At 32.8% G+C, this 24,208-nt stretch overlaps 1 protein-coding gene across 1 annotated transcript in view; it reads left to right on the top strand.

Moving 5' to 3' along the window:
• The window catches only part of SLCO4C1 (solute carrier organic anion transporter family member 4C1), a 60,224-nt gene extending 36,881 nt beyond the window's left edge, over positions 1 to 23,343 (top strand). Inside the window, exons 4-13 of the mRNA XM_058536128.1 lie at positions 2,483 to 2,579; positions 4,018 to 4,139; positions 5,292 to 5,410; positions 7,469 to 7,613; positions 8,028 to 8,223; positions 13,823 to 13,976; positions 17,600 to 17,790; positions 19,392 to 19,456; positions 21,012 to 21,149; positions 23,041 to 23,343. Coding sequence (XP_058392111.1) covers positions 2,483 to 2,579; positions 4,018 to 4,139; positions 5,292 to 5,410; positions 7,469 to 7,613; positions 8,028 to 8,223; positions 13,823 to 13,976; positions 17,600 to 17,790; positions 19,392 to 19,456; positions 21,012 to 21,149; positions 23,041 to 23,201 — 1,388 coding nt within the window. The 3' untranslated portion in view covers positions 23,202 to 23,343. The remainder of the gene's footprint in view (positions 1 to 2,482; positions 2,580 to 4,017; positions 4,140 to 5,291; positions 5,411 to 7,468; positions 7,614 to 8,027; positions 8,224 to 13,822; positions 13,977 to 17,599; positions 17,791 to 19,391; positions 19,457 to 21,011; positions 21,150 to 23,040) is intronic.
• The last annotated feature ends 865 nt before the right edge of the window (positions 23,344 to 24,208 follow it).

Genomic DNA, 24,208 nt, shown 5'->3' with positions numbered 1-24,208 from the left:
ATTTCAATATAACTTCTGCCCTATTATTGCTCTCCTGGGACTCCAATTACATGTATGCTAGACCTTTTTTTTTTTTAATGTGTTGTCTTTTACTTTCTTTTCTATCCTTTGTTTTTTCTGTGCTTCTTGATAAATATTCACTGATTTAATGATGTGTCTTCCAATTTAGTAATCCTCAATTCAGTTTTGAGTAGTTTGCTGTGGATCTCTTTCATTTTAATTTTAACAAGTGTATTTTTTAGTTCTAGAATTTTTTTCCAAACCCAGTCTGTGTGTCTTTTAATAATTTCTCAATCTCTGACATACGTGGGAACACTGCAATCTGGGATGCTCTTTATCAATTTCAGGGATTGAGTTTACTTGAAGCTAGGCTGCACTTACTCTGTGAGCAAATTTACTTCTAACTCACCCTTCTATTTAGAGTTTAGCCTCCTAGGCACCAACATAAAATGTAGGGCGGGTGAAGTTTACAAGATGTACTCCCAAGTTAGGGGTTCTGAATTGCAACTTTTGTTTTCCTACTTCTTAGAGACCAGCCAAGGACTGCTTACCCTCCCAATGCCTCTTCCAGAATCAGCAAATATACCCAGGAAAAATTGTCGCAATTTGCTAGGTATCTCTCTTCTCCAGAATCTTGACTCAGGGTCCTTCACTATTTTTATCTCTTTGCCTTCCAGCAGATATTTAGAAATAATTTTTACAGTTTTTAGAAGTTTTCCTTAGTAGGAAATTTGTTTGGAAACACTAGTCCACCATAGTCCACCGTTCCCGGAATTTGTAATTTTGGGGTTATATCAAATTCACTTTTTTGTCACTTGAAAACTTTAAATCTTTTGCTTTCTTGATGTATTTCTTTTATGAGTGTATTTGTGAACATATACAAAGCAGTCTTTCTTGCTAAGCATGGAATAGTTGCTGAAGACTGGAAAAAGCAGGTGACCTAGGCAGTGCTACTTAATGTGTGTTCCATGTACCCATGTGAACATGAAGATAAGGTAGAAAATGAAAATAAACTTTTAGAAACTTTTATAGCAGTTTTATACTTCACCAAAACTTATAAGATATCCTTACAAATGTACCAGTCTAAACCCAATTGGAAATTATTTTTTTATTTTATTTTTTATTTATTTTTTATTTTTTAATAATTTTATTTATTTATTTTTTTCCCCCCAAAGCCCCAGTAGATAGTTGTATGTCATAGCTGCACATCCTTCTAGTTGCTGTATGTGGGACGCGGCCTCAGCATGGCCGGATAAGCGGTGCGTGGGTGCGCACCCGGGATCTGAACCCGGGCCGCCAGCGGCGGAGTGCGCGCACTTAACCGCTAAGCCACGGGGCCCGCCCTGGAAATTATTTTTAAACAAAGGTCTCTCACCGAAGGTAATTTGAGAAGTACTTATTTCCAGCATCTTTAATCATGTACTTTTATCTATAAAATTTTTTGAGCATGAATCCTTTATATATACACACTTAATTATTTATAAAGTGTATACTTAAAATACTAATTTTTTTTACATTTTAAAATGTAACTATATATAAATCAAGTTTAAATTAACTCATATTAATTTAATTAAGTATAGATACAAACAAGCTAATTATATTATTTAAGTTAATATTAGTTATAAATTATATAGTATTAATAACTCTGATATAAATATAATCATATTACAACTTAATTATATAAATTAAGGTAGTTGATAGATAAATAAAATTTCTTATATGTTTTCAGATCATCTTGCATGACCTTTGCTTTGGAGACTTGGTCTAGTACATAAGTCATTTTTGCCATTGATGTATGCTTAGCTTTGGTATGGTATATTCCTGTTCTTTTGTGTATGAGAATGAGAATCCAGAAGGTAATAATATACTAGGATACTGATGTATGCATAAATCTTTTTGCAAAAATTAAATGTTATATATAGCACAAAATTAAATATCTGAGAGAAATCATGTCTGTTTAATTCTGCTGCAAGTAAAAATGGAAGATTCACTAACAGTGGGGGTTTAAATTGGCTTACTTTTAAGAAACAGACTAATGAGCAGACCCAGGTTTTAAGATCAGCTGCTGTAGTGCAAAATAAAAAATATTTTTGGAGTAAGTACAGAGTGGAAAAAAACTTCTCATTTCACATTGTTTTCTTCCATAAGAATTGTAAACAATAATTATTATCACCGTCCATACAGGATAATGGTAGATGTACTACCCATGCTGCCAGTTAACATAATATAACTTTCCATGGACTTATTGCAATTATTATAGTCTAACAACTTTTACATTGAATTATATATTTTAAGCTCCTCGTCTTGACAAGTGATACCTTCAAATGATATTTTTTTAGTGAAAATATGTGTAATTTTGATATAATTCTAATCATTTCAATTTTTCTATAGTAAAATATTTGCCTTTCTTCGCTATTGTTAGACATTCAAAGCAAAGTTGTACAGATGACCATTTTCAATGTCTTTGTTCTTTTTTTTCTAGGAATTGGCTATTCTATGTCAATATTAGGCCCTGCTATTGGCTATGTGTTGGGAGGACAACTGCTAACCCTGTACATTGATGTTGGTATGGGAGAAAGGCAAGGCGATATCTATCTTTCTTTTATTTAAATTTATTTTATTTTAATAAGATTAGCATCATAGACAGAACATTTTCACAGTATTTCCTTAGTATAGCATGAGGGATTTTCCAGGAAACAAAATTGAATACACACAATGTTTATATAATATTTTGGCTGCATTGCTTCATAAATTAATGCCTCCACATCTATTAGTATAATGCATTTATTCATAAATAAGGGTGCTTAATGGTCACCTGGTGAAAATTTTCAAAATACACATCTAGGATCCCATGCATTTTTCAAAAAGAATAATTTAATCAAAATTAGTTATATTTTCAGAATATTTAGCTAGAGATAGATAGCCTGAAATCTCAAGAGTCTACGATTCTCAGACTAAGTTCTATCGTAGCTCTGATAATGTCGTAGAGATCACAAGTGTGTGGTTTTAACAACGGTGACAAAGGAGGATAATAATAGGTAATGTTTATTTATCCCATACTATGTTCTAGGCAACATATGCTTTGTGTATTACCTTATTTTACATGCCATTTTATTTAATCCTCTTAATAATCCAATAAGGTGGAGGAGTGGCATACAGCTTGGTAAGTGGCCTAAGCATGAATTGAAGTAGATCTTTTTGAGTTCAAAATACCCCTCTTCACCACTGAGTTGCCTTCTCCTTTTCCTGAATAGAGAAGTTAGTGACCTTTGGTGAGGCCATATTTTCTCATTTTACCACGGGGAATCATAACTACACAATCCTTTGCATGACTGTGAACATTGAATAAGAAAATGTGGTCATGGGTCTGTGATTTTTTCTTTAAGCTGTTAGTCCTAGGTTAATCTTTTTGAGATATATAAAAAGATGTGCAGAGCAAGCCCTTAAAGCAGAGAGCTGGGTTTTCAAGAAAGGACATTTTAATTTCAGTGGAGAATTACGTGAGTTGTAGGAGTCATGTGTTTTTGGAAAGAGCCTATTGATATAAAAATATGAGAAGCAGTATAGAAAACTTAATCACTTTAAGAAGAATTTTACATTTAAATGAATGCCATAATTGAAGCAGCGTGTATGGGCTTTTAACACAGGTTGGTGATTTGCTGTGAGATGTATTTAATTTAATGTAGTAGAGAAGAAAACTTGGCTAAAGATAGATAAAAAATGTTCAGAAATTCTATGTATGCTTTCAAATATTCAGCATACTTATATTTACTTTTAAATATTTTAAACTTTTATGTCATACTTGCCATCTTGTAATACTTTGTAAACCATTTTTCTTATAGCTTTCTTTATGCCTAGCTGTTGTCTGATTTGTCACAATGGCTCCATTTAAACTTTGAATATTATAATAATATTCCTCTATATATGCATTTGAGTTATGAAGTATATAATTATCATAACTGAGTTTTAATTAACAAGATAGAGTTGACTTTTACGTCTTGTTTTTCTATCACATAGCATTGATATCGCTGAGGATGATCCGCGATGGCTGGGGGCGTGGTGGATTGGATTTCTTGTGTCTTGGCTCTTTGCTTGGTCTTTGATAATACCTTTTTCTTGCTTTCCAAAACACTTACCAGGTAAAAATGTTTTCTTTAAAACCAGGGAGTTTTATTTCAATTGTAGGCCAAGTGTTGCTTTCTGTATGATTAATAAGAACCCTAGAAAATTCAGTTCGTTTTATAGAATCTCAGTTGTCTGCCCTATATGAACTTTTGAATATCTGCCTTTATTTTAGGAAATATTGGGTAGCAATCTTAATATTCATGGTTTTTATTTATTTCCAGTTAATAATCAATAAAATTGTACATATTCACCTCCTATCTTTTAAATTATTAGTTTGTATTGTTAGTCATTAACTTCGAGAGCCAATATGCTTTAAATTATTGATGTTAATTATCTGTTGATGAAAGTACAAGTATTTTTTTTTTCCAATTGTCACTGAAGTCACACTGTAGTGTACTCATTTTTCACCATATTTCAATACCAACAGTCTGTCCAAAAAGTGAAGATTAAAAGAAAATAATATCCATTACTTTCTCTATGAGATTTTGCTTCTGTATAATCATGTAGTTCAAATACATATCTGTAGAGGCATTTTTTTCTAGGCCGAAGGTATTTAGTTGTTTCTATTGTCATATGTAATAGGATAGATGATTAACTTTTAGAAATGGGCAAAAGAGAAGTTGGCAGAATAGAGGTAGATAGACTCATTGATTTCTTTCTATCCTGGTCCCATCCAACTTGTGATTACATTAACTGTTTTCTCAGTTTTATTCACAATACCATTATTAAAAATCAAAGAGACATGGTAATAGATGATAAATATTATTTCATCTGCAGAGCATGTTAGAATTAAAGAGAATAAAGGAAAAAAGCCTCAAACATAATTTGTTTAATGTATAAAGGATGAGAAACAGAACCATTTGGAATGAAGAAAAAGTTTTTGAGAGATTTTAAACAAAGAGAATAAATATGTGATTGGAGCAAAATTGTCTCATCTTAATTTTTAGACTGGTTGGAACTTCCTTAGCTAATGGTAGTAATACTAGCTCTTAGGACTGCCAGATTACAGACATAGATATTCGTAGAATTTTATTGACAAAGAGAGGAACTGGCTTCTTATGTTATGGAATTTATATACTTGTAGAAGTGTATGTCAATTAAAAAGTAAGCATTTTTAAAAATGAAGAATGAAGTCATAGAGCAAGTACATTTACTATTTTTTTTAGGTACAGCAAAAATTCAAGATGGAAAAACTTCCCAGACTCATCAGAATAAGAGTAGTTCCTTAAAACACACAGATGAGAATTTTGGGAAAAGTTTTAAAGATTTTCCAGCAGCTCTAAAGGTAAAGTAAGACTCTACACACGCACCCCCCCCCCCCACACGTACAAATATATATGTAGATACATGTATATATTACCTATACACATAAACACACATATACATATATACATACACACATTGTCATAATGCATTCTTGTTTGCTTGTTTGCTGTAATTCTAGCTCTTATAAATGACTCTTCAGATTTAATTTTATAGTGCTTTCAGTAAATGAAAACTACTCCAGAGTATAATGGTTGAAAGAAGATGAGTTATCTTATTGGCAATATCGATCTTCAGTGGTTCCTCATTAGCACCATAGCCCATTATTCCATGCCATTTCCCTTATGTAATGGATCGATCAGTTATCACTGAATTGGAAATATATATCTGAGAATGCCAAACCAATATTTTTCCCTTGTGAAAAGAAGTGCAGTTAGTGGTTACTTGATTTGAATTTGAGGTTAAAGAAACAAAAGTTTTATGGTCTATTCTGTTGGCCTCAGCAGAAAAGCATTCTTTCTATTTAGCATCATAAAAGTTTTGTACATAAGCGGAGTTTATAATTTTACCTTTTCAAGATTTGAAATTTTTTACTTTTCATTATTTTTTTTCCTCCTCACATGAAAGCTTTAAAGTGTTTTTACTCCGTTCATTCCACCTTTCAACTCTTCCTCCTCTTCTCTCATATAGGCACATTCTTGTGTTTTGCTGAGATTGTTCGTAATTTTTAAATCCAACTATTCTTTTCTTTTATAGTAGTTCTGTTCTATTTCATATATTTCTATTTGATTTATTTTATAAATTCTTATTTATCTTACCCTCAAGAGTCATTACTCACCGCAGTTTTTTTTATCCTTATGATCTCATGCTTCGAGATCTCGATTCTGATTCAGATCTCTGTGGATACAGCATTTTATTGCTGGTTTTCCTCAGGTAGGATATCATCTAAGTATCCTTGAATGTCAAAATGATATTTCTGACTGGATGAATACTTTTGGATGATATTCGTTTAATCCCAGTAGTCTGTGGATGTTGTTTTGCTCTTTTCTAGTTAAATGTGTTGCAGTAGAGATCTGTGTTAATGTGATTCTTACTTATTCTTTCCATTTGCAGATTTGTAAATTTTTTCATTTATCTTTGATTTCAGGAAATTTACTAGGTTATGCCTAAGTATGTGTCTTTTTTCATTAATCCTTGCTAGGAATTCATTATCTTTTTCAATCTGAAGATAAATATTTACTATTATTATTATTATTTTTTATTTGTTGCATGTCTTCATTCAGGTATTTTTTCCCCTTTTGTCACTTTGTTACTCTTACGTTAGATCATCTGGCTCTGACTTCTAAATCTCTTATCTTGTCCTTTTGTGACTCCCGTGTGTGGGTGTGGGTGTGTGCATGTATGTTTTGCACAGTTTTATGAAATTTTTTGCATTTAATATTCCAGAACTATGATTTGGTTTTCACTTTATGGTTAAATATATTGGAATAATGAATCTCTATATTCCCTTCTGATAGATTAATAAGATTCTGATAAGTCCAGAAATGTAGACACCTATTTAAAATTGCTTAACTCCATACCTATCTAAAGTTCTTAGCTACTGAGTCCTTTACTCATAGTCCTTTACTTACAATACTGCAAGTTTGATTCTTAGAGACCGTTCTCATCTGTGCTTACAGTCAAGTTCTTCATTTACTGGACATAGGAATTCAAAACACAATAAAAATATCAAATAAGGGGTAGATATATTGTACGGAGATTTACAGTAAGACTAGGGAAGGGAACATTTCCAGGGGAGATTTCCTTTTCCTGGTCTCTTGCATATGATAAAGGCTCAGTCACCCTACCAATGAATCATCTGTCGATTCTCTAGGTGCTCCACATATAGTTTTTGCCAACATCGTATATATAAAGCTATTAATAATCCATATTTATCCTTTTGTGCTGGAGGAAATGCTGAAATTTTATAGATAATTATATTGTTTATTAAAAATTTGCCATTTCATCATGCTACCATTCTATGCTGCATTTTGCAGTATAATCATAGTTATTCATTTGGTGAACTGTATTTTTTCTTTAGAATTTGATGAGGAATACTGTCTTTATGTGTTTAGTTGTATCAACTTCTTCAGAAGCCTTAGTTACTACTGGATTTGCTACATTTTTACCTAAATTTATAGAAAATCAATTTGGATTGTCATCCAGTTTTGCAGCTACCCTTGGAGGTAAAACATTTTCTTTATTCTAACTTAATCTAGTAATTTTACTTTACTATATTAAATGCCTATTAGAATAGCTTATAATTTTGGATAGCCCTCTCCTTGAAATTTAAACTTTGTACTGATTTTGATAAAAGTTTCTGATTTTCTGACATTGAACAATCTATTATGTGAACTTGAGAGATATAGAGGCTACATAGCTAAAGAGAATATATGTTAATCTTAATATTCAAAACATTAATTTTATTAATCTCTTATTTAATATAACTAAGTCATTTATTCATATGTTTCTAAATCACATGAATGCTTTCATATGTTAAAACCATATTGGTGCTTGTTTTTGATGTTTTGCAATTGTCAGTATGAGTCACTGAGTACACTTGTATGTTTTCTCACAGTCTGTGTCTTCTTTCTCATTAGGGGCTGTTTTAATTCCTGGAGCTGCTCTTGGTCAGATTTTAGGTGGTGTCCTTGTTTCTAAATTCAAAATGGCGTGTAAAAACACAATGAAGTTTGCTCTGCTTACATCTATGGTTGCACTTGTGCTAAGTTTTGTATTTCTTTATGCCAACTGTGAAAATGAGCCATTTGCTGGTGTGTCTGAATCATATAATGGGTAAATATATCTCAATGCTTTTTGCTATTAATACCAGAATAATAAACTACGTGTGTATTTCCAAGTATATGCTTTCTTAAATAAAATGATGAGAGATTTGCTTTTTTTTTTATTGGAAGGCTGCTCCTATGTAAGAATATCTAGTCTTTATTTTTTAGTTTAAATAATTGATATCTTATTAAAAGTTGGGTATTTATTCAGAGAACATTTAAGGAGCAACTATTCTGTACTAGGTACTATGCTTAGGGATACAAAGATTAATATTATAGAATCTTTTCCCTTAGGGGATTCAACATCCTAGGGAGAATTTCACATTATATGTTTCTATTGATTTAAATTTTTAAAAATGGAGATGACTCCCCTTGGTGAACTTCTCTTATTAGGTGGGTTGAAAATAGACCAGCAGAGAAATTAAAATGAATCTAGTCCTAGGTGATACTAATCATTATTGTGTCTACTTTAGAAGTTCATGTTTATCATAGAGAAATAAATAACTTCTTGTTGTTCTGACCTGTAAATATGTTTCTCCCTATAACTGGTTTGACCATTTTACCTTTCTTTGCCTTGTTTGCTTTGCTTTGAAATCCTAAGCCACGAGTAGGAGATCAGGCAGGAGGGCATCGCACAGCTGTGTATTTTAGGGCCCACAACACTGCTTCATTTGTCTCATTATATGGGTTTGAGGATGTATGTTGAGGGAGGTGGTACTCCTGTTCAAGGACTCCGTAATTTTATATTATATGGCATTCAGATAAACTAAATAAAATGTACTTTGTTTGGAAAAGTTTGCTAGTAACAATTATCATGATTTGTATTGCTGTTCATGTCTGTCATTCTTTTACATTAATGAGTGGCTGAGCATTCTAAAGCAGTGTTTAGTTCAGCTCCATTACATTTATTCAACATTTGTTGACTGCTTCCTCTGGCAGAACTTTAGGGCAAAAATTCCTACTCTAACGGAATTTACAATGTAGCAAGAGAGATTAGGAAACAAAACAGTGAATAAACAATGCAAGAGATAGACAAGGACTATGGAATTCAAAAGAAAGAGAGCTTTTCAATTTCCTTTGATTAGATTTAGAAACGCTGCGGCATAATAGAGAAATGGGGTTTAAATATCCTTTAAGGATACGGCTTTGAGAGAGAAAAATCTGAGAAGAGGAAAAGGCAGAGGGAATATGTTAAGCCAAGGCATAAATGCTAGATAGTGAGGCTGGGTTCAGGGACCGCTTTGAATGGAACTTAGGTCATTAGATAAATATCTGGAAATGTTGAAAGCTAGGCAGAGGTAAGTCATGCAGACCTGACTTTCACACCTATAAACTTAACCCAAACAAATCCAAAGAAACCAGTTTTTTTTGTGTGTTCCTTTTAGAAGAAAGTCTATCACCTTGACCAATGAATGATGTAGATGTGAATCCATCTGGTATTTTCTACTTTAAACAAGAGTCATCATCAGATGAGTTGTCCTTAGCTTAATCAAAAGGGAAGGCAAGTGAGATGGTGTCAGTTTGAGGGTTTTCAAAGCATGTGGGGGTTGGTGACTGAGAGAGATCAATATTTGGGACATAGAGATAGTGCTTAATGTATATACACATTCTTAGTCATGGAAAAAAACTGAAAATGAGTATACACACATACACACACACATTCACACACACAGACGTGTGTGTGTAGATATAAATATAGATAGAGTTTAATGTCCCAAAGGAGGTGTGACATTTCAGATCATTTTTTCTCTGTTGCCCCAAATTCTTAATTTTAGCTCTGTATCCTGCATATCAAAATGTCCATATCATTGACAGTTTAGTCGAAATAGCCTCATCTAAGAAATGTGTGTATAAGAAAAAATATATAGAAAGAAGAACAGATGAAGAAGCTCAAGAAATACCTCGTTAGTGAGTGGGAGAAAGAATTAGAGGTGGTGAAGCTGTAGGGTTTCTAGTAGAGTGGTGCAAAGAGTCTTTGCGCTTTGCCACATAACCACAGGTGGTTAAAAGAGCTTTTAAGACTATGAACTAATGAATTAGGCTTATTGATAAAAAAATTTAAAGCCCTATTTAACAATATATCCAAAAAGCTTAAGATCAATAATACTGATCATTTCAGGGGATATTTTAAATATTCATAATATTTTAAATGAATTCATTATTAAATGTTTAATATGGCACAACACTAAATTCAATTGAGAAGAGATTGTCTAAGTATATTTCTAGAAATCTATTAGTTATTAAAATTTCCCATTGTTCTTATCTTGCCTTGACAATCTATAGGATCTTTGGGTTTGTTTTGAAAATCAGTGTTGGTAATGGTGATTTGTGTTTTACTTTATACTTAGAACCTCATAAAATATGAAATACCATCGTAAGTACACACAATATTTTTTCTCTCTTGGGCCTATAGCTAGAATTTCATTGCTTATTTCAAATAGCACCTTAAAGAGGCATATCTATCAAGCTGTTGAAATAGGTTTAGGGAACTCTTTCCTTACTGTAGAGGCATAATTACAGAATAGTTTGGATTCAAATAAGAAATTAATGTTTAAATTCTACTATTTGTAATAAACATGTTTTACATATATAAACGCACACATGTGTATATATTGTTTAAATATGAAAATTTTAAAAATTTAAAATATTTTATATATTTTAAAAATAATATGTATATATTAAGACAATTTAATAAACTTAGCAGGCATTGGCTATTTTCCTAATAATAGTTTCTCCTTTACCTCATGAAGTAAATTTTTATAAAATATATAGGCTAAAGTGACTGACCCTTGATATTAAGGAATATATGCTATGTAGTTTGCATCATACTATCTTAAACTTTCATGTTCTCAGTAATCATTTATCAATAACATTAGAATTATACATTGGAAAATTTAAATTTAAAAATTATTGCATAGAAGCTATTTCTAGAGTTGCGGAGAGAGTTTTTCCCTTGTCACCTTATTTCTTTTTCTTTTTTTTTTTTTTTTTGGTGAGGAAGATTGTCCCTGAGCTAACATCTGTGCCAATCTTCCTCTATTTTGTATGTGGGACACCGCCACAGCATGGCTTGATGAGCAGTGTGTAGGTCCATGCCTGGGACCCGAACCTGTGAACCCTGGGCTGCCAAAGCAGAGTGCGCAAACTTAACCACTATGCCACCGGGCTGGCCCCACCTTATTTCTGTATCTATATTGTAAACTAGTTGTGGGCAGAGACTGTAATGCTTGCTTTTGTGAATAGAATCATGCTTGTTAAAGAAATCTATCAGCAGCCCGAGGAATAGATTAGAAGAGACTCCACATAGAGTGAAGAGTGAGGAATTACTTAAAATTTACTCTTTGATCACTCTTTTCTTCAAACTTCTCACTGATTTGTTTCCAGTTTGTTTTCTATCCTTCTCTTTTTTCCTTTTGTGAGGAAGATCAGCCCTGAGCTAACACCTGATGCCAATCCTCCTCTTTTTGCTGAGGAAGATTGGACCTGGGCTAACATCTGTGCCCATCTTCCTCTACTTTATATGGGACACTGCCACAGCATGGCTTGACAAGGGGTGTGTCGGTCCACGCCCGGGATCCGAACCTGCAAACCCTGGGCCGCTGAAGCAGAGCATGTGAACTTAACTGCTACACCACCGGACTGGCCCCTCTATCCTTCTCTTTAATCTATTTCCTTCATGAGCTTTTTGTTCTCCACCTACTCCTTAAATATCATCATTTTGCAATACAGCAATTATTATCTATTAATACTTAATAGTATTAATAGATAGCTTAAGTTAGCTTCATGGTTGCAGGGGATTTAATCCTCCCTCCCTCCCTTCCTTCCTCTTCCTCCCTTCCTTCCTTTCTCTATCTTTATCTGCATCTCTATTTCTTTATTTCTTTTAGATATATTTCCACCACTTTGAGTCTAGCACATAATTGGAGCTTCCTGTGTTCATGAAATAAGTGGACACCCAAGACCTCTGTACTCTTCTCACTCTACACTTTTTATGTGGTTGATCCTATCATTCTCTTGGTTTCAGCTACATCTATATGCAAATGGATATTAAGATATCTAGCTCCAGGCCACATTTCTTCACTAAATTTGAGACTCTTAGTCTCAATATGTATAAAACCATACCTCATCTCTTCCCCAAAACCAAAACACCAAGTTAGACACTAAGAGTCATTCTTTACTCTTCCATTCTGTTCTCATCTTCAATCAGTCAATCAAACACCAAATCTTACTGATTCTGCATCCAAAATATTTCTCAAATCTCTTTCCTTTAATCAAATGTTCTATTTTAGTTCTCCTATACATTGTTATAACTTACTCTCTGGGGTACTGTAACTGGTCCTCTTCCTTCAAATTCACGCTCTGTTTAACTCTAGGATTATTTCTTTAAAATGGGCTTTTGACAGTGTCACTTGCCAGTCTAAAAATACTTTGACTACCTTTTCAAAGTAGGTTAAAACCCATTATTTTTAATAAGGCCCATTAGGCCCTCAATAATCTGGTCTCTGACTCTTCTCCAGCTACATTTTCTCTCACTCTCTGCCCCAGACATCATTCATATTTCTCCATATAGGATGCTATTTTCACCTTTATGCCTTTGTACCAGCTTCTTTGAACTACCCTTCACCTTCCCCATTTACCCAGCTAACTATTACTCGTCCTTTAAGACTCATCTCAGGCGGTAGCTCCTTCAGACCCTCTTATCTAAACTTGGGCTTGTTTTAAGTCTCATTCCTCAGTGCTCATAAAATACACTTTGCGGATATCTATAACCACACTTACCATGTTAGTGTATAATTATCTGTGTCCATCTCTACTCCTAGACTGTGAAATCTTTAAGGACAGTGACTATCTTACCCAGCTTTGTATTCGGTATTCTTGATACCTAGCATAGGGCCTAGCACTTAATATGTATTGGTTGAATGAATGAATAAATAAGGCATTGGAGAAGTATCTTTGCTTAGGGTAACCCCTTTATATTATCAAAGATGTTGCCTCCTTATTAAGAGGCTGCATGGAACAATACTGAGCTTAGGACCAAGAATGTTATATTTGGCAAAGAAAGAAAAGTAACTCAATCTCTATGGGCCTCAGTTTTCCCATTGATGAAATCAGTATGTTGAACTCCATGATTTTATTCATCCTTCCAGGTTTACAATTTTACCTGCACTCCAGGGAAATTTGGCAATACCTGGAGAGATTTTGGTTGTGATAACTAAGGGGAGGCTACTGGTGTCTAGTGGGTAGAAGCCAGTGATGCTGCTAAACATCCTACAGTTCAGAGAACCAGCTCCCCCTCACCCCTCCTCCCCAAGAAAAGAATTTTCTGGTACCAAATGAGAAACTCTGCTTTATTTACTTACTCTGCCTATTTTTCTTATTACTGATAGACATTATATTATATAATATCGTTTCTACTGCCTCTCCCTTCCACAAGAAGTTAAGCTCTATGTGAAAAGGCAGCCATTTTATTTGTTTTATTCATTCAGTAATTAAATATGTGTTGAGTGAGTGAATAAATGACTGAATGGCAAGATATAATAATGCTTCTGAACTGTTCATTAAAAGTTATAACATAGATAATTTGCCTGTCTTTCGTTTCTTGTTCACAGGACAGGAGAACTGGGAAACTTGACCGCTCCTTGTAATGCTGATTGTAACTGCATGCGATCATATTATTATCCTCTCTGTGGAGGAAATGGAGTCCAATATTTTTCTCCCTGCTTTGCAGGTTGTAAAAGTTCTATTTCAAAAAGCAAGTCAAAGGTAACTTGTGTCTGCTACTTTACCTTCATGAGGCAGTGTGTTTCTATATTTATGGATGGCCTCCTTTATCCCTCTAGTGGAATTATGCAGTGCCTGTTCCTTCCTTCCTCGCCCACCTCCTCCATTTGGAAGCCAGGCAAAAAGTTTCAGTCAAGTGAGATGAATAAACTCTAGAGATCTGCTGCACAACATTGTACCTATAGTCAACAATAATGTATTGTACAGTTAAAATTTGTTAAGGTGGTAGATTTTATGTTGCGTTCTTCCCTTAATTTAAAAAAAAAGCCCACTCCCTCTGAAAAAGATTTTTCTTCCTTTATACCTCAGATGCAATTATTGTTGAAAAATCAATTTGGCAGTAACTCACGTACGTCTTTGTAACATCACTTCTGTTACAGTAGTGAAATATTATTTACCTTTTTACATTGTTTTTATTTTTTCTCAACTTTATGCCCCTAGAAGTCAGAGAACTTCTCCTATTCTTACTAAGTACAGTGTATATAAAAGAAACATAATAAATATTTGTTGTTTTTATTTGATGCATCATGGATTCATCTAAAAATATCCAAATCATTCATACATTCTCAAATACAAATTTACTTTTAATTCTGGATTAGAATGCTTATCAGTTTACCTAGATATATTGTCTTTTTAATACAGTTAAATAGTTTAAGAGAATCCAATAGATTTTTATTGTACTACATCTGCAATCTAAAGATTTCACTTTCGCTAAATTTAAGAGCTTTGGGAACAAATAATATTCACATTACTAGTAGTACATAATGTGTTATAATTAGTATATAAGGTGATAACTTTAAAAAGACCTGAGGGAAATATGTACTATGATACGAGACCACAATGAATAAGATATGTCAGAATTATATGACAAAACAGCACAATTTTGAATATTTGAAATATAGACTAGTGAAATGGCATTCCTTTTCCGTATAAAGATAAGTTTAAGATTGCAAGAAAAGATTTCTACATAAATAAATAGAAATAATTAATCAAAATAATTTATAAAATTACTTCAAATTTCTTCTAAAACTAATATGGATGTGTGTGTGTGGTTATACACATTTGTATGTTCATACATACACACAAAAATATATGTTTTGCATATATACATATCTAATGATTTTGTGTATAATAAATACATTAAACGTTTATTTCAAGGGACTAGGATTTGATCTTCCTGCTGGGGGTAACTCAGAATGTGGGAAACAATGTACATTTTTTCATATTACCTAGCTTATGAATTTTAAAATGATCATCTAAGAATATTGAAAAATATGTCAGATAAAAATGTCTGTGGTGAATCATAGTAGACCTAAAGGACTTGAATGACATATGTGCAGTTTTAATTCTTGGAATAAAACTAATTAGATCACTACTATGAAATGCCTATGAAAATTTAATAAAACATCAGGAAGATTTTTAGATCCCCAAACTGAGGCTTATCATGCCTTCAAACCAATTGGCATCTGGGATTGCTTTAGTTTTAAAAGACGTTGAGAAAATTAGGTGTTTGTGTCAGTTACAAGCAAACAAATTCCATCAGTGAGTACGATGCATGTCATAGAATCAAAACTACCTGGAAGGTAACTATTCCTTTGAGAGGCAGAGAAGTAGGTAGCATTTTCCTGTATATAAAATATGACCTATAGGTGCTATTGACTAACTCTAATTAGAAGATTATGACAAAGAGTTAAGTTACTGGAAGAGTTTTACTCACATATCAAAATATATAGACACAGGGGCCAGCCTGGTGGTGTAGTGGTTAAGTTCACGTGCTCCGCTTCGGCAGCCTGGGGTTCGCAGGTTTGGATCCCGGGCGCAGACCTACACACCACTTCTGAGGCCATGCTGTGGCAGGCGTCCCACATATAAAATAGAGGAAGATGGGCACAGATGTTAGCTCAGGGCCAATCTTCCTCAGCAAAAAGAGGAGGATTGGCAACAGATGTTAGCTCAAGGCTAATCTTCCTTACCAAAAAAAAAAAAAAAAGATGTCTAGCCACAAATACCATTCTGCACAAGGAAACCAAAATAAATAAATAAATAAATAATTAGAAATAAAAATCTAAAACAGAGAGCACACTTAAAGTGGCATTGGTTCTTTTGGTATAGTCCATTTGATGTTTATATTTTTCACCAAATACTGTAATTGTCATTTTAAATAGTAAATTGTCTTCTAGGGATTATTTGGGAAAAGCATGTGATTTTCACTTCCAAATTTTCTATTTGTTCTGGCTTTTTAATGCCCAAGTAGTCCATGTAACAACTTATTTTTTCACAGAATTTTTTTTCTTATGGAATATTTCATATAGACAAAATATATTGATAATAATAAATGCCTATGCACATTTGTTCACAGAAATATTAGTCTTATATTTCACACCAGTGACCCAAACTACAACAACAGATGTTGACAAACAGCTAGCTATATTGTAGGCAAATGTATACTTTTTTATGTAAGAGAGTTGTAAGGTTTCATCAAAATAGAAAATACTGTTCTCAGTTTTCCTTCTTAAAATTTTTAAAGGCTACATTACTCCCTTATTTGATATATCTGATCGCTGAGTATATATAGTCTATTTCAGGGGTATCATCTGCATATTTAGGTTTCCTGAATCACTACCAGTGACCTTAGAGTAGCTTTAGCACCCAGAAAGTTCTCTGGCCTTCAGAGCAATAAAAGCACCACTTCGCTGTGACTTCTCTGGCTTTGCTCTGACTTGACTGAGGCCTTAAATGTGCAAAAGGATTTATAGTAAGGATGGAATTGAGATGTGAAAAACCTTTAAAAAATAATTATGCCTAACTTTTTAAATATCTGAATCCTTTCCCTACAAAAGTAAGACTCATGATTTTTTAACGTTACCTTCTAACATTTCATATTAATTTATATGTATGTATGTATATATTCATATATATGTGTGTATGTATATTAAATAGTTAATATGTTATTTATATATAAAATAGCCTTGAAGATAATGTAATAACTTCTAGTTTTTGATTGTCATAAATATATCATCTTAAGAGGGTTACAGTTTGCTTTTGGTGAAGCAAGTCAAAAAAGTTCAGAAAATTATAGTAACAAGGCTTAGTTGAAAGTAGCATTTTCTTTCCCAAAGTCTTGTGACATATTAATTAATTTTACTATGGCACTTTTTAAAATTATAGTATTTATTCTTTGAAACTAATGTGGAGAGTGAGATTGTCACTATGCATGTTTTTCTTTACATCCTATAATAGAAAAGAAGAAAGCAGGAAAACTATTTGAACAAGTATAGTCTATTGAAAGGAGTCTAGAATGTGCGAGATCACATAATTATTATATTCTTGTCAATTTGTTTTATGTCATGAGTCAATAATAGATTACAAGTTAAAGTAATGGACGCAAAAGTCAAATACAGATGATTCTACCTCATAAATATGGCCCTTTGTTTTCACTTGCTTAATTTCTTCAGGGTTAATTACTCTTTCTCAGCATTATTTGTTGTGTATGGATTAAGACTGTGTAAGACTGTTTGCCATGTCTAGAGATTACCTAATTTACAATGATAAAATATGTTTTCAAGATAAGCACTTTTGGTAATTTTCATGTCTAATATTTCTAGGTATATTACAACTGTTCCTGTATTGAGAGGAAAACAGAAATAACACCTACTGCGGCAAGTTCTGGTTTTGAAGCTAAAGCTGGAAAATGTGAAACTCGATGTAAACATTTGCCCATATTCCTTGGCATTTTCTTTGTTACAGTTATTTTTACCTTTATGGCTGGTACTCCTATAACTGTGTCCATCCTAAGGTATGTATTATATTGTGAAATTTGCCATCCCTAAGGCAACATGTTGAGTGAAAAGAAAATGGACTCGGGGGTTCATTTGGGGTTTATGTTGACCATTGGTTCCAATACCAATTCAGCCCTTACAAGATCATTAGTTCAGTGACAATGGAAAAGCTACCTCATTGATCCCAGATGTATGAGGTTTAAATGAGATCATGCATGTGAACGTGTCTTCATATTGCCTACCTGGCATGTACTTGATGTTAGTTTCTCCGCTTCTTTCATGAGGCTTCAGTTGTAAGATGGAGATATGTTCAATTGTATTAGAGTATGATAGAAATACAATGTGCTCCATATATGTCAGAATCAGAATGATGTGTATTCTACCTGATACAGTAGGTGCTGTGACGTTAAACCTTCCTATAAACAGCACTAATAGATAAGAAACTGGCTGTCACCTGGCTCTTTGCAGAGTTTTATGCTTTCAGTTGCTCTTTCTCCTTCTATACTGCTATAAAAATATTTTCTATCTACCTTTCCTTAAGCTAATCAGGCTTTCTGTATCTTTCCTAAGAAACTCTGCCTTTTCCCTCTCTAATTTTTCTTCCTTGATACTCACTCACTACTTTTTCACATACTTTTTGACAAATGGAAGTTTTAGAGAGTCTGTCTAAAAACATTACTAGTCTGTTGACAGTACGTGGAAATTGGAGTGATTTAGAGAATAGAGAAAGTACTTCTAAAAATTTTATTTTTGAAAAATTATCTACGTCATCCTTCAACTACATATTTGTTTTTAAAGACTAGCTGATCTCTTTTATCTCTCATGTAACTCTCTTGTGTGCCAACATCATGTCTCATTCATCTTTGACAGTCATTATTTAAAGAATTATTGTTGAATCAGATTGAGCCTCCGCAACTGTTTTACATTGCCTCAAATTTGTACACTTATCCCCTAGGTGTGATTTCTATCTCAAAGGTAGTAAGACTTAGAGTAAGAATTATTTGCTTGTGACTTAAGTCATGTGATTTGTAACTTAAGCGATAGTCAAAAATAGGTCTTGTTAATGAATGTCCTTTCTCTTTTATGTTTGTTAAAATTCATACATATTCAATACATTCGTTAAAATTTATTTGACTCTTTGCAGTATTTTAGTTCAGGTAACATTTTTCTTGTTTTTTTTTTTTTTTTTTTTTGTGAGGAGGACTAGCTCTGAGCTAACGTCCGATGCCAATCCTCCCCTTTTTTTTTCTTGAGGAAGAGTGGCCCTGAGCTAACATCCATGCCCATCCTCCTCCACTCTACATGGGACGCTGCTGCAGCGTGGTCTACCAAGCGGTGCATTGGTGTGCACCCGGGATCCGAACCCGCGAACCCCAGGCCGCCGCAGTGGAGCGCACTCACTTAACCGCTTGCGCCACCGGGCTGGTCCACATTTTTCTTCTTTTATAGTTCCAGAAGGGTAGAACTGTATGTAAATTGTTGCAAATAATTTGTTTCTTTTGTGTGCATAATATTTACTTTAATCTAGAAATGCTAAGCTGGTATAAAAATGAATTTGCTCAAAGAGTGAATATACTATACAACCATTTTTGGTCTCATATGTATTTAATATCTGCAGGTGTGTTGATCAAAGGCAACGGGCTCTAGCATTGGGAATACAGTTTATGTTGCTTCGATTATTAGGTATGCCATTTTTCTTAATTCATTGGTAACTGGGTTATTTCTGTTCATTAGTATTATTGATTTACTCATTTATGGTATGTGCCAATAAAATAATTAAAAGCACTGGAAAACTCTATAATAGCTGTTGAAGAAAGCTGTCTTCCAATACTCAAGATGTAGTAATATTTATACATCACATAAGAAAATAATGACTTTACTTTTTACCTACCTGGTTGGTCAACTGACGTTTCCAATTCTGTTGCAAATATAACCTTAAAGAGTATATCATATTTATTTGAAATATAACGTATGATCATCAACACATTTCTAATAGAGCATAGTAAAAGACATAATTTTTTTCATTCATATAAAACCTATTATTAACATAAATTATGATGAAATCTCATTTATAACTACTGTAATTCCTTTTCTCACTGCATTTATCTCCATTTGGGACATGATTTTGTTGCATTAGCAATGAAAAATATGAGTTAAAATGTTTCAATAAAAACTGTGGTGTAGATATTGTGGCTAGTTAAGAATTGATGGAAGAAAGAATTTCTAGCAGATAATTTTATAAAGCAAATGTAGGAAGAATAAGAAGAAAGACAGAAACCTTAAGTTATTCACATAATTGTATGTGTGTATAATTATACACACAATATTATACACATAATATTAAGATTATTTATAAAAACAAAAACCAAAAGCAGGAACATTAGAGATCACCTAGACCAACTTTCCCATTTCTCTGATGAGTAAATTAAGGCCTTGAGAGATGCAGGGATTTGCCCACAGTTCCCCAGTTAGTGGTGAAAATGAGACTAGGAAAACGGTCTCCTTACTCTCAGTCCAGTGCTCTTTTGACTCTATCATGCTGCAGGTCATGGAAGAAGAGGCTGGATGTAGCTGAAATCTTTGTCTAAGAAATACCATTTTAAATCACGCATTTGATTTGTAACAATTGGAAGTTCCTTAACTATGTGGCAGTTTAATGCCTCATGACCTCATGCAGGGGAGAGTGTGTGTGTTTAAGACAGTAGTACTCCTAGGCATCTTAGTATGAATGTGTGTGTGCTTGTGTGTGTGTACACGTACACTCATGCATGCACGTACATGTCAGTGAGTGTATGTATATGTATACATATGCCCACATTAATTTATATACATGTGCACACACACATACACATAACACATATACTGTACTTCAGCAGACTTATTTTGTGCATCAATAATTTATTTTGACTTTTTAAAATTATAATAGCTAATTTCAAAGACACATTCGTCAAATTAGAAAAGCAGTGAATTAAAATATTTACTTAATGTTAACCCAATATATGCCAGAGATTTTTATTAAAATAATTTTTTTGACTTGATTAGAAATATATAATTATATATAATTATTTTAGAATGTTTTATCTGTGTTTCTTTATATTCCTATTAATTGTGCATGAACTGATTGATTTGCATATGGACATATTAATACCTCTTCTTATTTGTATAACCATGTATATAAAAATCTGTAACTATAAACTGTAATCTTTACTCATGTGTATTTCACGTATATTTATTCTAGGCACAATACCTGGACCAATTATATTTGGTGTCACCATAGACAGCACATGTATTCTCTGGGATATTAATGAATGTGGAATTAAAGGAGCTTGCTGGATGTATGATAACATCAAGATGGCCCATATGCTAGTGGCCATATGTAAGTGGTGACTTCTTGATAACTTTAGAGTAAATCAATGATGTCAAGAGAAAAAAAATCTTATTGTTAATTACTTGGGTTTTGAAATGTTCAGCCCACGCTATTGGGCTATTCCATAGTCCTGAAGCAGAGCTCAATTATCATAGCATGTTATGAAAGGCATTAACTGGAGTCTGTAGGGCTCAGTCTAAAAAAGAGAATAACATTTTAGCTTTCATTACATCACATATCATATAATTATATTTTAACAACTTCTCTCAAACTTCTTTCAGGAAGTCTATCAAAAAGCTAAAAGAGAATTCTGAGAAATTCTCTGGAATCATTGTCATCTAGGTACCTGGGCTTTGGAAAACACATAAAGCTGAGGTCGGGAAGTATCTTTAGGCTCTAGGGCACGTTGTAAGAAACCTTTTAATAGTTTAGAAGGTTAGCCATGATGTTTAACCTCTTGCCTTTGGTAGTCTGTCTGGTATAGTCTTGGTTAAGCAATAAATGAAAATTAAGATTAAGTAGAGCAATGTATCTAGTTTGTAAGGGTAAGATAAAATTTAAAATTTAAAAAACAATGCAAGAAATTAGAATATTTAAAAATAGAGAAATCCTAGATAGAAATATATGTGTGTATACACACACACACACACACACACACACACACACATTTACATAATGTGTGATTTTCATTGTGATTGTGATTGCAATTATTTTGGCACATGTATCAAGATAGCTTATTACTCTTACATATGCTTAAACCCAGAGTATACTGTCTGAATTTATAGTGACAGAGTAATAAAATATCCACTGAAGAAATAAATACATAAAACCAAAAAACAGTGGGAGAGTAAATATTGACTAGAATAGGCAAAATTAATCTTCCCACCACTTTCACCTGTTAAAAAGATTTTTTTATTCAATGTGTTTTTATGTTTAAAAATTTATTTAATTAGTTATGTTTGTACTTTTTAATCAAAAGATACAGATAATGAATGGTAGCTTTTCCTACTCTGTGATGAATGCGAGAATTTTTTTCCCCAAAACATGTATACCTTTAAACTTTCCAAAAACATTTTAACAGTAATACCTACGTAATTAATCTTCCTATGAATCTAGACACGCTTAGCACAATGAGCATTCCTGTTTTTCAAATACACATTTTGAGTAAAATATTAGCTATTGCAAAAACTATATTTTGAGGTCATTTAATTTATTTGACTGGCACATAAATGCTTGTACTGTGGCCAGAACTAGTTTCTCTTCAAATAGTCGAGCTCAAAATCAGAGCTCTTTAAAAACAAATCAAAGCTTGTGAAGTGAATCTTTATGTGTCATATTTTTAGTTGATACTTAAAAGTAAATTTGATTGAGTATTGAATGTGATACATTCCCATAGAGGCTTTCTCCTAAGAACTCCAAAGACTTTTTTACTTTTAGAATTATTTTCCATCATGGACACGAAAATTTTGCAACTTACTATTCAGGTTCAAGGATGTTGTAAGCTATTTTCCTTTGTCATTGACTTTTGGTTGCTTGCAGTTTTTTATAGATATGGTATTGTGTTAATAAAGTTAGAAGTGGAACATGGGCTTATTTAATTCTATACAACACTTCTGTTACAAGAATCTATAGTCATAAACAAGAATAGAATAATCATTGTACATTTTTATTGTTTAGAAAGAAAATAAAGGCTAGTTTATTGACTTGTATACAGATGTTTTATTGAAGAATATCACCTTTCTCCCTAAAGTTTTAAAAATTTAAAACAGAACTAGAATGTTTGTATCCTCCTTTTCTTTAAAGTAGGGAGTTTCTATTCATGAAGAATTTCTCAATGAGGGTTTATTTTTGTAATAATTAAAGGCCCGGATGCATGATTAATTTTTGTTTTTATATTTAGGTGTTACTTGTAAAGTTATCACCATTTCCTTCAATGGGCTTGCAGTCTTTTTGTATAAACCACCACCAGTAGGCACGAATGTGTCATTTCAGAATCAGAAAGCAGTTGTGACTGCTGTTTCATTAGAATGTGATCTCAACAAATCAAGAAGTGAAGGGTGAAATAGAAAAAGAGGAGACTATTTTACAGCGGGAAAATTCGCCTTCATTTGTAAGAATGTACATTGCCATTGCAGCATTATCTACCCAATATGGACAATCATATTTTAAAAATTGATATTTTTAAATAAATGTGTTTTCTGTATATGTATGGACTCTTATTTATTTTTGTTTTAATGTAAGAAAGAGATGTGTGCCTTCAAAGTCTACCAAAAGCCTCAAAACACACACACTTCCCATTGTCTAGGTGTGAAATCTCCAACTAATAAACTAAAGTAGGAAAAAAAAGCCAATGATTAGTTAACAGTTGATACGTTAAAAACAAAGTGATGTTTCTATCCCTCTTACAACTTGTTTTTTTTTAATAATCATTGACAGTAGTTTGGCTTATTTAGAAAATTTATGGTGTAAATATTTAAACTAATTAAATCTATGTGATGATTTTCAAGAACTATTATTGAAAGCCCATGAATTTAAAACTAGCTAAATAATATTATTTGTTTTTAAATTTACATATACTAGTCTGTCCTTTATCACAGAAAGTGACTGGACTATTAGAATATAGGTTACTTATCTTCTTTTTGTCCCAGTATAAAATGAATACAGAAATATTAGCATTGTATACACGTTATTTTCACTTGAACTCAAGAATTCCAGGAGATAATTTGTTGATATTGCTGGTTTTTAATACCTTTTGTGATTCTGTGATAGTATTATGCAACTATGTCTCCCAGCTTCAGTCAAGTGCCAATTAGACGCGAAAATATTTCTCTTTTTTTAATGGCTTAGGTGCATTTTATTGGTTTTCTTTTGAAAAGATCTCTCAATGAACTATTGATCAATGTTTATATACTCAGTATTTTAATTTTTCTCACTTTAAAAACTGATCACCAAGTATATTACTTACAGTACCTAAAATATTGCTTTACTCATAGTAGGCATGTATTATTGTTTGATTAAAACGTTAAACTCTACTCTTTAACTGATCCATTTATTTGAAAAATAAAGTA

This window comes from Diceros bicornis, chromosome 1, assembly GCF_020826845.1.
Source record: "Diceros bicornis minor isolate mBicDic1 chromosome 1, mDicBic1.mat.cur, whole genome shotgun sequence".
Lineage (NCBI taxonomy): Eukaryota > Metazoa > Chordata > Mammalia > Perissodactyla > Rhinocerotidae > Diceros > Diceros bicornis.
The sequence above is the reverse complement of the archived record's forward strand: the minus strand, read 5'-3'. Positions and strand labels throughout refer to the sequence as shown.